Below are 12,164 nucleotides of genomic sequence, written 5' to 3'. Positions count from 1 at the left end.
CCGGATTCCTTGTGTGCGAGCACTTATTAGGCCAATAAAGCCCATTCTGAATTTAAAGTTGTATTAAAGTTATACAACTTCCTGTGTGTTTGCCTTTCCTTCCGGACCTTGACGTTTTTCTGCAAGACTGGGCCCACACTGACGTAACTTCTTAATTGCATTCATGCATTTGAGGGAGGGATCAAAAGTGATTGTGCAGTCCCCCCAGCCCCCCAGCCTACCATTGACAAAGTGAATCTCATGAATCAAAGTTTAAAAGGAAAGAATAGAAAGACACAGCTCATTTGATTAATGAATCTGTTTATTTATTGTTTATTGGATTCGATTTGACTCCAGTTATAGGCTATGTTTGGAAATGTGTAAAGGTTTTATGCAGATACACAGAAAAAACAGTCTTGGCTTAGCGCAGCAGGCAGTATGGATCACTTATCAAACAAAAGCTGCATCAAGTGTTACAGCGGAAAATATTTTTTGTCTTAAACTGTAATGAATTCGTAATGGCAGTAAGTCTGTGGGTAGTCAATTATTCATGGAGACAAAACCTGAAGTAGTGCCTGACAGGATTTTGTTTCCGGTTCACAGAAATCCCTCAGAAATCATCCCAGTCTGTGCACGGCTCCACCGAGTCCTCGGTATAAAGGCCAAATGAACCGCTTCCCAAAAAATGCTTGACCTGAAAAAGACAGAAATAAAAAAAATGACTAACATGAAAAGCTGTAAAGACCAACAGCCAGTATTGAATTTGCCTTACTTTGGGAATAACCGGGGCTGTTAATGTCCTTTCACAAAGTCCGTCCCAGTTGAATCCTTCAAACCATCTGAATAAAAACAGAACATCATAACAACATGTTTCCAAGCAGAGCCTCAATGTTTCTCTCCAGAGTACCCAAAACAAAAATCCATCATCTTACTTGTGTTTCTGAATGTCCCTGGCCCCATTTCTCTGACTGCCCAGTCTCTCTGAGGGATTGCTCCTTGAACAGACCAGCAAATAAGCTGAATTTATAATCAGTTTCTCATCTTTAGGAGGTGGTATTACAGCACACTTGCACTGTTTCTGTCTGGTTTTGTGTGTTGAGGGTGGAAAAAGTGTGAAAAAGCACTAAATAACAATAATTTAAAAAAAAATCTGTCCAAGCTTTCACACTGTGCTTAGTGGCTCATATTCACACCTGCACAGTTTCTTTATGAGACTGGAGGCACTTCTGCTGATGGTTTTTGGAAAGTCGACCTGATCGATGCCACGAATTGTTGCAGTGAGAATTTTCAGGGGGTCAGAGTGGCTGAATGGGAGCCTGGAGAGGAGAACAGGTGGCCGTCAAGATAACTTCAATCTGCAATTCGGAAAAATATGCTGGAAAAAAAGGAGGGTTGTCCAAAAATTTGAAAAGCTTACCTACCACTCAGAAGTTCAAACACAAAAACACCCAGCGACCACAAGTCTGCACACATGTTGTGGCCTTTGCTCGAGATGATTTCAGGTGCCATGTAGCCCAGCGTACCACAAAACGTCCACGTTTTCTTACCCACCTCAACCTTCTTTAGACACCTGGAGCCAACCTGCAAGAGACAGATATGAGTACATTTGCTCTCACCTCTGCTACATTTCATTTAACAAGATGTGACGTTAAGATTGTAGTACCAGCTTGGCATAACCATGCTCATCCAGAAGAACATGTTCAGGCTTGAGGTCCCTATAGATGACACCTTGACAGTGCAGAAAGGACAAGGCCTTTACAACACAAGCTGTGTAGAACCTGGTGCTCCATTCATCCAAATATCCTCTGAAACAGTTTGGAGAAGTGGCTGACATGAGGTGCAGGCCATTTAATATTTTACTGTGAGGAAACACAGTGGGACTACAAATACAGGCCTCAAATATTCCGTTTATTCTTAAGTACTTACTTGTCTTTGAGTAGATTAGATAAATCTCCACCAAGACAAGCTTCTGTCAAAACATACAGACGCTCTGCATCTTTAAAGGTGTTGTGCAGCCTGTGATCAATGAAAATAAAAATTACTTTAGATCTTTCTACTCAGCATCAACAATATTTTACTAGACCTAAGTATGGGACACACCTGACTATAAATGAACAGCAGGTCTCCATTAGGATGTGGCTTTCTCTCTGGATGTGCTCTCGTTGGCCACTGCTGACAATCAGCTTCTTCTTGAGGACCCTCATGGCAAAAGGACACTTTGTCTTGCTCTTCAGTTGCACCTTACAGAGAACAGAAGTAAATGCATTACATTATAGACACATCGCCGAGGGCGAGCTGCTTGCAGATTGACCCTCACCAGGTCTACGTGACCAAACTCTCCGACCCCCAAAGGGCAAATAATCTGGAAATCACTTAAGGTGGAAGTAGACAGGAGGGTAGGATCCGCATCTGAGCTGCTTACAAGGAAAACAGGGGTGAGCTTTTATTCTGGGTCTTCTGTATATAGAAATGAAACAGTGTTTTAACGCTCCTCACTAGACTTCAGGTTCATTGTTTTGTTGCTCCTCTTGACTGCAATCAGGTGTCAAGCCTTCAATGATGCCCTTAAAGGTGCTGTAGTACAGACAATTACGAATATTCACGTTAGATAAAGCACATTTTCAAATCAGAGAGTAATGTGACAGCTGAATCACTTACAGTTTGTGAACAAAAAATATCCACTTACTCTCTGTCTATTACCAGGCACGTAACTCCTCCAGCAGCTATCACACTCACAGTCCGAATGTCCTCTCTGAAGACAAGCAAGTATCACAAAAGTATCACAAAATAAAACACAAGACTATCAATGTATATATATATATATATATATATATATATATATATATATATATATATATATATATATATATATATATATATATATATGTGTGTGTGTGTGTGTGTGTGTGTGTGTGTGTGTGTGTGTGTGTGTGTGTGCTTTTTCATTATATGTGCAGAAATTTCTTTATAGCATCATCTGAAGGAGCTTTTTTTCCTTCTTACCCCCACAGAGCCTTTTCTCCAAACCACTGTCTCTCAGAGAGCTTAGAAAGAACTACCTGTTCTTCCTGCTCTTGCCCCTTTTCTGTCACTTTCACCTGTCAAATGTAATGAAAAAAGAGGTAATGGTGATGAGCGCAACGCACCAAAGTAAATTATCACCATCATAAAGTCATTTCCGCCACTGCTTTGACATTTCTGTCATCCAGGCTGTAAATCTTTTCCTCAGAAAGCCCCCCTTGATCTGCGCAGCAGGATGAGAGCAGAACACTTTACCTGGCCTTTGCTGATGATATAAAAGGTGTCTCCTGTGGCCCCTTGTCGAATGACGTACTCGCCATCGGCGTAATGTGTCTGTGGAAGGCAAATGAAAACCGACAGCAGTGTGACCAGTGGAAAAATATCAATAAAACAAAGAAGGGTTCATCCAGAGAGCTTTCTTTGCACTTATAGAGGCACTGCATGTAAACATTCACCTCATCTATTAGCTGGATACACTAGTGTGCTTCACAGTTAAATAACTTCAAGTGTACCTCTTCCATGAGATCCGACATTTTCATGAGGACATCTGCTGGCAGCGACTGGAGGAAGGGAATGCTGCACACAGATACAAACAAAAAGCACTGGATATCATCCGCAATAGCTCATGTAGGTGCATGAGGACAATGAGCAGATACCGTGCTCAGAGGTAAAAGCCTACACAGCCCATCAAAGCAGCTTTTTGGAGCTGCTCCATGTGCATCAGTCTGATTTTCACCTGCTAAGAAGCTCCACTGAATGGGAAAGGCGCTTGAGACCACTCTGCATGATTATGGTCTGGTAGCTCTTGCGATCCACAACCCACAGCCTGCTGTCCGTTCGTGCTGCAGATCAAAACACAGAGGAAAACGCTGTGTCAGTGACAGATGAGTGAAAGCACTATCGAGACTCACGCTGCCTGTGATGGATGTGGACGTGCAGCCAGTAAGTAGGCCAGGATTTCATTAGAAATGCTTACCGTGTATCGTAAAAACTAAAAATACTTGTTTTCCTTGCAGAGGTCAGTTGATATCAATCAAATCTAATTTCCTTCAGCCATCATCACCATCTTTCTTTCTAATAGAGCTTGAAAGAGAGTGTCGTTAATTAATAATGACCAGTATTGATTGATTCACTGAACCTTCCTGCAAACGGAAGACGACGTCCCCACCAGACAGTCTAATAAGATCGAGCATCTGATTATTGTGGTGCAGTCCTTGTCTCAGTTCCCTGTTTTTGGATACAAACCAAACTTTGTCGCTTTACCTTTGTATGGCACACGGCGTGCAGCCATTAGTTTTTAATTTAATCTCTTGTACCAGATATGATGGGAAAAAAGGTAATTTCAGGTCAGGAAGGAGATAAATGCAACAGGCCTTAAATGGATTGAAAAAAAGAGGGTACATGGAACAAGGGGGAGCAGCGAGCAGACATCAAATGAGTTTTGTTACCAGAGAGCAGACAAATGTAGAACAGTGAATTGGAAAGGCTGCCTGGTTGCAGGACAAAGAAAGGAGTTTTTAAAAAAGGGGAGGAATGGGATGCTTTTGGGACCAAACAAGACAAAACAGACAGATTTTTCAATTTAAACTAATCCGGCCATTTTCACAGCCTATTTATTTGTGAAACCAGGTCAGACACACGCAGCCACGGCTGAAAAGGTTTTCCCACAGGACTCTGCGATCAGATCCTCAAAGGAAATGATAGCACAGTTTCTGCTTGTAAGAGGGGGAAAAAATCACCACAAAAGCACAGATGAGAGGTTGCAACGCAGCGGTCATTAAATCGAGATCGTTTACAAGAAGATTATTTTTAAATGTTTGCAAGATGCTGAGATGCTGGATTGCAGGGAGGAGATGTGGCGGTCCAGGCAGCCTTGTTAAGCGGCAAAAACCAAGGATGCTTTAAATTCCTCACATCTGATAGAAGGCCATGCAAAGCTGTTGTAAAATCTCAGAGGGTCTTTTGATTTCGAATTCAACAGGCGTCTTTTGTCCGAGGCCACAGCCAGAAATCTTACCGCTTGTGAAATTCGCTTAAACTAGAATTATTTATATTCTCGCAGAATCAGAGATAATCACAGAGAAATTCTTCAGGTTGACAGCTCTCCTGTGACATCTGTGCGCAATTATAAAATAAAGAAGCCGATGCAAAGCTTTGATATACCTGACACAGAGTAGGTGTGGGTGCAGTTGTAAAGGAGCGCTAGCTCTCCAAACATGTCTTCTGGTTCAACTGTGAGCAGCTTCAGTCCATCTTTCATCATTTCCAGCCTCCCTTCTGCGAATAAACAAACACTGGGTGAAGGACGACGCAGAGAAGTGGGTTTTATGTCAGATAATGTACAGACTGAGAGAGATATACAGCACAAACAACAGAAAGGCAAGGCAACCGGAGATAAACAGCCTCTCCGTCTCCTCAGGCTCAAGCTGACATTTCAACCCAAACTAGAAATGTGTTGCTCCACACGCTGTCACTTTGTTGCGTTTCTATTTGCTTCTGCTTATCAGTACAAGAATTTAAATATAAAGATATGATCAAGCTCATCATTTAATCAGTCTGTCCTTAAGCATCTGACATCTCAAGGAAGCCTTAATAAATATCCTCGTGTGTGATTAATGGCGGCCATTGTGAGAGGAAAAAAGGATTTACCTTCCAAAACGTAAGCCTGAGCCCCAGCGGTCCCCTCCTGAATAACATAGCAGCCTTGATTGATGGTGGTGGAATGCATGCAGGCGATGATGGCTCTGATTTCTCCTTCATCAAGGTGCTTCAGCAAGTCGTTTCTCAGAAATGATGCCCGAATCAGCCTCTGGGACCTGAGGACATGAGGAAACGATATCAAATTTGCAGGTGAGGATGAGTTATTAAACAGTGTCAATTGCTTGAGCGTCTGACAATGAATAAAAAAAGCATTGATTCATCATGAGTCATGCAGTCAGCAGTCAGTGAGCCTTGAACATGCATGAATGTAATTTTTCAATCTGAGCAGGTGTAGCTCTGAAGGGAACACTGTGTCCTCTTACTCGTGGCTTTTGTCACAGCTTCTCTGTGAAACCAAGGCAAGAGTCACTGGGTCCAGAGTGAGGGGCTCACAAATCACCGTCTGCCTTCTGGGTCTCTTGTTGTCATCAGTTTGAGCTGAGGTAGAAGCAAAAAAATAAAGAATAAAAAAAGTCAGGGAAATTTAACAGAACTCTATATCAGTCCTAATAAGCCTTGCAATTATTAGAACAGCACAAAACTGCCTACATGCACTGACTGCAGAGGATCCTGGGAGGGAGACAGTGGTTCTGTAGCGGTCTAGTTCTTCCTGCAGCCGCCGGATGAGTTCATCCTTTGTGTCCAGCTCAAGCTCCAGCTCATCTATCAGCGTGTCCCTCTGGCGAAGCTCCTCAATCTTTAGTTGCAAAGCAAACTGAAGGTCCCGAAGTGTCCCCATCACCTGCAAACACTAGCAGACTTCATCTATGCTTTTTACAAAGAGCCATCCATAGAGTATATACATTCCTACAGCTCCTATGCAGTATGGATCTATCTATAACAAACTTGATCTCTGTCTGATTTTGATCTACACACCTCTTTATTATTTAGCTAATCCATTCAGGTGTAATGGCTTCTACCTGGATAAGAGCATAGATCCACCTGTTTTGGGCTTCTTGTACATTTCCACACCTATACGTGTGTTCATATGTTTATGAGCACATTAATGTTCACTGCAAATGAGTCACAGGTAAGGTATAGCTCCACATTGCAAGCATTAGCTCTAGTCTATTGTTCTGCATCTCTATACATAATTCAAGCCACATTAAGACAAAATAGAAAGAAAGTAGAAATGAAATGCTTGCACAGTAAATGTTAGTGCAAACTTCCTGCTGGGTCCCACACAAAAGTCTTAACAGGAATGAAAACATAAAAATAAGATTGGATTTTCCATGTGACTGTTAGGCGTGGCTGATGCTTTCACGATGATTTTTTCTTTTTTTTAAATCTTTACTGCTTTTACGCTGTTATGTTTCTAATTGACTATCTGTTAGCACAGATGAGGCTGTGTCCGCAAACTGTATTAATGCTGTGCGATATTTCACACCATAAACAAACAAATGAACACAAACATCACTTACCACCCGCAGCCTGTATGGCGTTATGGGGGTCTCTTTCACCGGCGTGTTTTGGCCTGGTTTGGTTGCAGACTGTTCACTCGACAGGTGCACATCCCGTCTGTAAGTGCCCAGCTGAAGGATGCTCTCCTCTCTTGCTCGCGGCTGGGCACAGACAGCAGGCAATCACATGACCCACACGGTGGAAACCATGCGGGGAGGGTGAGATGAGAAACGTGTGGACCGGATCCCATCTGGGTCACGGGGTCCTCAGGGTGTTCCTGAGCCTTGGGAGTAGGTGGGGATCCGGCAAAATGTGCAATGCATGTTAATGATTGTATGCCCAACCGATCATAAAGCAGGTTAAAGGCTGGCCGTGTGCACCGATCAAAGATTTATTCGTTTTCTCTCCATAGCAGATGTGCAGCCATCCTAATATAATTTTACCTTATATCATGTTTTTTATTTTCTCAGTAAAGGCTTGATATGTATTTGATGTAGGTGCATAAAGTAACAAAATAAATGTTACTCTGCAATTGGACGGCAAGTAGTTTTCCGATAGCTACAGTTTCAAACTACATGTGATGATGAGTTATGGTAACAACGCTATAATGTTGCAATAATGTGAGGCATTAATAGGAAAATCAGTTATAAGTTACTGTGTTCACCACGATACTAGTAAAAACACGCTAGAGTCATGCAGCCTTAGTCCACTTTATTTAAACACAATTTCCCTGTGTGTTATTTAAACACACAAAAAGGAAAAAAATGTTTTAAAAACGTAATAAATTAGCCCTGGTGTAGCATTGTTGATAATATTACTAATAGCCGCGTTATAAGTCAAAGTTGTAAGCCTTTTTTGAGTTTTCCCATCCTTTTTTTTTCTTTTTAATATTCAACTGCGGCATAATTAGGAGAAAATAAATGGATTATTGTTTGTTTTTGTTGTTATGACACTTTCCTCCGAAGGCTGGTGTAGCTGCCATGCCACACTCCGGCCAGCGCGCGGCGGTAGTGGGATGCGGGAGAAGAAAATGGGCCGTTGGCAAGCAAAGAATTGCGAGCTGATAAAGTAGCTGTACTCTGAAGCAGCACACTCCGGGAGGCTTTGTTACTTTATCTTTATTGTTGTGTAATTTTTTTGTTTTTTGAAAGCATATTCAAAAATGATCCTCACGGTGAAACCGCTTCAAGGAAAAGAGTGCAGCGTACAGGTGAGTGAAGTACCGCTGCGCTAGCTCACCGCCTCTTGCTAACTGCGATCGCAGCTAGCAGTTTAGCCGAGCCAGCATTGGCATGTCACATGCCGAGCTGCCTTTAGAAAAACGGCTACGCATATGTTTTTTGAAGTAATAAAATAGCCTGTCAGAAATACTGGGATTCAGTGCTACACACTGTAGCCTACACTAGCCGGTTGTATGGGCATTTCTCCTCAGAGTCATTGATGTTATAGTGGCTGGCGTGCTAGCCAAATCCTGGATAAGATGTTGCATACAATCTCGCCTGACAACAGCTGACTAGTAGCATTTGAAGCCGGTCTTTGTGATTTCGGGTAAAGAAAAAAAAGGGGAAGTCCTATCTTAGGAAAACACTTTTTCGTGCAGTAAGACCAATATAGCTGTCAGTTAGCTTTAGCCTCAGTCTGTCTCTCACAAAGCTAATTTTTAAAACATTATGAAGCACAAACTGGATTTTTTTTCTAAAATTGTTTAAAAATTCTGTGTTCAGCAGAGAAGTGGTTCCATGCACAACATCTACGCTATTACAGTGATTACAGCCATTTCGTTTAAAATGTTAGCCAGAGTGCACTTTATTTATTTATTTTTTAGAGAAAGGACCTCTACAAAGGTCAGTACAAAGCGGGGATGTCACTTATTTATATCCCCTTTCTGTTTTTTGCTGCTGTGTTTTTGGTCACTATCCTGTTGCATAACCCAAAGGCGTTTGAGTGTTAGAGGACAAACTAATGACCGGACATTCTACCAGAAAATCCTGAAGGATAGAGCAGAATTCATGGTTCCATCAATTACACGAAGTCTTCCAGGTCTCGAAACAGCAAAGCAGCCCCACCATCACACTACCTCCACTGTGTTTTACACCAGATGTAACACAGAACTCAAACTCTTCAAAAAGTTCAGTTCTTTTCTCGTCAGTCTAAAGAATATTTCCCAAAAAGTTTTGGGGATCATCAAGATGCTTTTTGGCAAATGTGAGATAGGTGTGTGTGTGTGCGTGCGTGTGTGTGTGCGTGTGTGTGTGTGTGTGTGTGTGTGTGTGTGTGTGTGTGTGTGTGTGTGTGTGTGTTGTTTTGTTTTGTTCAAAATATGCCAAAAAACAAGAAATCAAGACTGGGACAAATACTCTTTTACAGCACTGTGTGCTGTGTAATTTAAACGCTGTTCAGCTGCACAGAAAGAAAACAGCTAGCGTCATGCTCTTAAATTACACATGTACTACATGATTGGGTTGTTTATCTTCCAGGTGACTGAAGACGAAAAGGTCTCCACAGTGAAGGAGCTTGTATCTGAACGTCTCAACATACCAGCAAACCAACAACGGTTACTCTACAAAGGGAAAGCTCTAGCAGGTAGATGTGGCAACAGTGCCACATTTGATGGCAGCATTTGTTAATACTTTTCTGCATGCATCATATGTAAATTTTTAATGGCAATACATTATATCACTCTCCCTCAGATGAACACAGACTGAGTGATTACTCTATTGGTCCTGAAGCTAAATTGAATCTGGTAATCCGTCCCGTGGGAGAGAGGACTGCAGCTTCAGGGACAGCAGCACCAGGCGGCGGTGGTAGCTGTAGCAGCACCAGCAGCGGAAGCAGCACACAGGGAGGAGTATGGCAGACCATCTCCACTATACTTGCTAGACACTTTAGTCCGGCAGATGCAGCAAAGGTTCATGAACAGCTTATTAAGGTATATAAATGCAGCATCATCTATTTTTTTTCGTCACACAAGTTGACAGCTGTGCATATTTAATAAAGTTGAAAGGGCCAGTTATGGATGATTTATGAACATGTAGTGGTAACAATGAGATTTATCGTCCGATAACGATATAAATCACAAAAATTTTACATTTTCTGTACATTCTGAGAATCGCGGGCAGCTCGACTTGCGTAAAGTGTTTCCAGCTGGGCGTCGTGTACCTGGAGTCGAGTGTTTTAACCGATGCATGAAACTACACATTTTTAGACATAAGTTGTAACGGCCGCTGTTTTCTTTGTGAGTATTTATTACACGGCGTGCTGCAGGGAAAAGCCTGTTCTAACGTTTGAGTCTAAGGTTTTTGTTTTTTTTAGCACCTGTCAGCACTTTTTTGCTTCTCATCCTTAAGTACTCTGCATACTCTTTTACGTGATTAAGTTTATTTTGAAAAGTCTCAACAGGATCTTGAGCTTTATTGTGAAAGGTTTATGTGGAAGATAAACAAGCGGACATGCAATGGTTTTACTGTCGTTGTTGCTAACGACAACGCATAAAAACAGGCGCTTGTCTGTCCATAGTGTGGTTATATTAAATATAAGAGAAAGAGATAACTTTAAGAAATTAATATAGTGACCATCAAAACGATGAAAAAATATTGCCGTAAACAGTTTATTTTGCGACACCACGAAACAAATGATAGCGTAAAATGAAACGATAGATGTTTTTATATTGTCATCCGATATATATCCTTATATCGAACAGCCCTACTCTTGAGTTTGTTAGTTGATCAGCTCCTATCCATCCAACTGTGCTCACTAATTAGAAGCTACATTCAGCTGCTCCCTCATTCACGAGGCGTTGCCACAGCAGGTAGCTCTGCATGCCTTCCCAACGAAACCCCAAAGGGATTCATGTCTCCTCCTTTCGCTTGTTAGGCAAATATGTAAACCACTAAACTATGGAGCCACTAATTATGCTGGGCTAAATAATTAATTGAACAACTCAGACCAGTAGCAGCCAGACATGCGTGTGTGTTTGAAGGGGGGGGGGGATGAAGCAAAATCTAGTTTGGCCTTTTGCTGCCAAATTCTGTTGTTATCCTGAAATTGTTTAATTATTTGCGTGCAAATAATTTTAACATCATTACAAAACAAACAGTCAAAATTGCAAATTAGCTTACCTCCACTTGCGTCTACACTTTTTGGACTTAACAAACTCCTTTTAAGAGCAACAAAAATGTTTCTGAAGGTCATGCTTCCAGTCCTTCATGCATTATTTCTAAGCCAGAACATGTTGTAAATAAATGTACTGAAATGTTTTTAACCTGCTACTTTTCAATATGTTTTTATTTCTTTTTTACTTTCTTTCTTTTCTCAAGGACTATGAACGTTCCCTTCGACAGCTTAGCCTCGATGACATTGAGCGCTTAGCGGGGAGGTTGCTTCATCCGGAGGGCGAGGGCATGGACACCTCATACATGGACTAAGAATGCATAGCTTGAAGCTGTTTTTTTTCCAATTGTTGTTTGAGAGACGCTCAGTGCTTTGACATGCATACGGTGTTCAGAGTGTTAGACTGTGAAAAATACAATGTCATTTTTCTTACAGAGAGCCCCAGGGTGAGCATGGATAACACTGATTGTTTATCTCAGCAATAGGGCTTTCTTATCTTGGATGAGAAAACTTGGCCTCTTGAAATTGGCCCTTGTCATTGGTGGCACAGTAACCTCGACCTGATCACATAATATCTGAATACAAAGGAGTCCATTTATGAAGCTGTCTTCACATGATCTCTGGCTGCTACAAATTCCAGGGGACACTAACTTCTAATGGAGGGTATTTATTAGTAATATTTGGGTTGCGTGATGACTGGGTGTTTCCTGTTATAACCATCTGTGCAAAGTTCATACATGTTTTATTCTGTAACTTACTGATGGCCATTGTATGTAAATAACATGTTTATATATACAGATATTAAAACACAGGGGGAAAAAAAGCCTATCTTTCCGCTTTTCTTGTGTGCTTTTTAAGTGTCAGAATATATAAATGTATAAGCAGTGTGGTTTGATTTGAGGTTTCACAAGGCGGGACTTTACATATCAGCCAATCAGATGCTAGGAAACCTC

General features: G+C 41.5%; 2 protein-coding genes across 3 annotated transcripts; one reads left to right on the top strand and one right to left on the bottom strand.

Annotated features, from left to right (window-relative positions):
• Positions 1-302: 302 nt before the first annotated feature.
• prkg1l (protein kinase cGMP-dependent 1, like) lies at positions 303-7,260 on the bottom strand. Of its 2 annotated transcripts, none has more exons than XM_076890765.1 (20): positions 7,122-7,260; positions 6,250-6,451; positions 6,024-6,138; positions 5,650-5,816; positions 5,164-5,277; positions 3,737-3,842; positions 3,513-3,576; positions 3,256-3,333; positions 2,983-3,077; positions 2,666-2,731; positions 2,476-2,553; positions 2,297-2,393; positions 2,080-2,219; positions 1,906-1,995; positions 1,643-1,784; positions 1,397-1,560; positions 1,173-1,295; positions 912-974; positions 752-818; positions 303-673 (listed from the first exon to the last, which is right to left on the bottom strand). In XM_076890765.1, exons 2-20 carry the CDS (start codon positions 6,437-6,439, stop codon positions 590-592), a joined length of 2,043 nt encoding a protein of 680 aa, XP_076746880.1. In that variant the 5' UTR covers positions 6,440-6,451; positions 7,122-7,260; the 3' UTR covers positions 303-589. The 2 variants fall into 2 exon arrangements, with proteins under 2 accessions (XP_076746880.1, XP_004544373.3); XM_004544316.4 differs by having other exon boundaries at positions 6,250-6,442.
• An 840-nt stretch (positions 7,261-8,100) lies between these two features.
• Positions 8,101-12,106, top strand: ubl4a (ubiquitin like 4A). The gene is made up of 4 exons (XM_004544314.4): positions 8,101-8,311; positions 9,579-9,684; positions 9,792-10,030; positions 11,418-12,106. Exons 1-4 carry the CDS (start codon positions 8,264-8,266, stop codon positions 11,523-11,525), a joined length of 501 nt encoding a protein of 166 aa, XP_004544371.1. The 5' UTR covers positions 8,101-8,263; the 3' UTR covers positions 11,526-12,106.
• The last annotated feature ends 58 nt before the right edge of the window (positions 12,107-12,164 follow it).

Source organism: Maylandia zebra, linkage group LG12 (genome assembly GCF_041146795.1).
Source record: "Maylandia zebra isolate NMK-2024a linkage group LG12, Mzebra_GT3a, whole genome shotgun sequence".
In the NCBI taxonomy this organism is placed as follows: domain Eukaryota; kingdom Metazoa; phylum Chordata; class Actinopteri; order Cichliformes; family Cichlidae; genus Maylandia; species Maylandia zebra.
Note: the sequence above shows the minus strand (reverse complement) of the source record. Positions and strands in the feature narration are given on the sequence as shown.

Coding starts and splice junctions, on each gene's coding strand:
- prkg1l (XM_076890765.1), bottom strand. CDS start 6,439: ATGGGGACACTTCGGGACCTTCAGTTTGCTTTGCAACTAAAGATTGAG. Junction 2,220..2,296: donor AGTTTGGTCACGTAGACCTG/GTGAGGGTCAAT, acceptor GTTCTCTGTAAG/GTGCAACTGAAGAGCAAGAC. Junction 1,996..2,079: donor TGCTGTTCATTTATAGTCAG/GTGTGTCCCATA, acceptor CATTGATCACAG/GCTGCACAACACCTTTAAAG.
- ubl4a (XM_004544314.4), top strand. CDS start 8,264: ATGATCCTCACGGTGAAACCGCTTCAAGGAAAAGAGTGCAGCGTACAG. Junction 9,685..9,791: donor CAAAGGGAAAGCTCTAGCAG/GTAGATGTGGCA, acceptor ACTCTCCCTCAG/ATGAACACAGACTGAGTGAT. Junction 10,031..11,417: donor TTCATGAACAGCTTATTAAG/GTATATAAATGC, acceptor TCTTTTCTCAAG/GACTATGAACGTTCCCTTCG.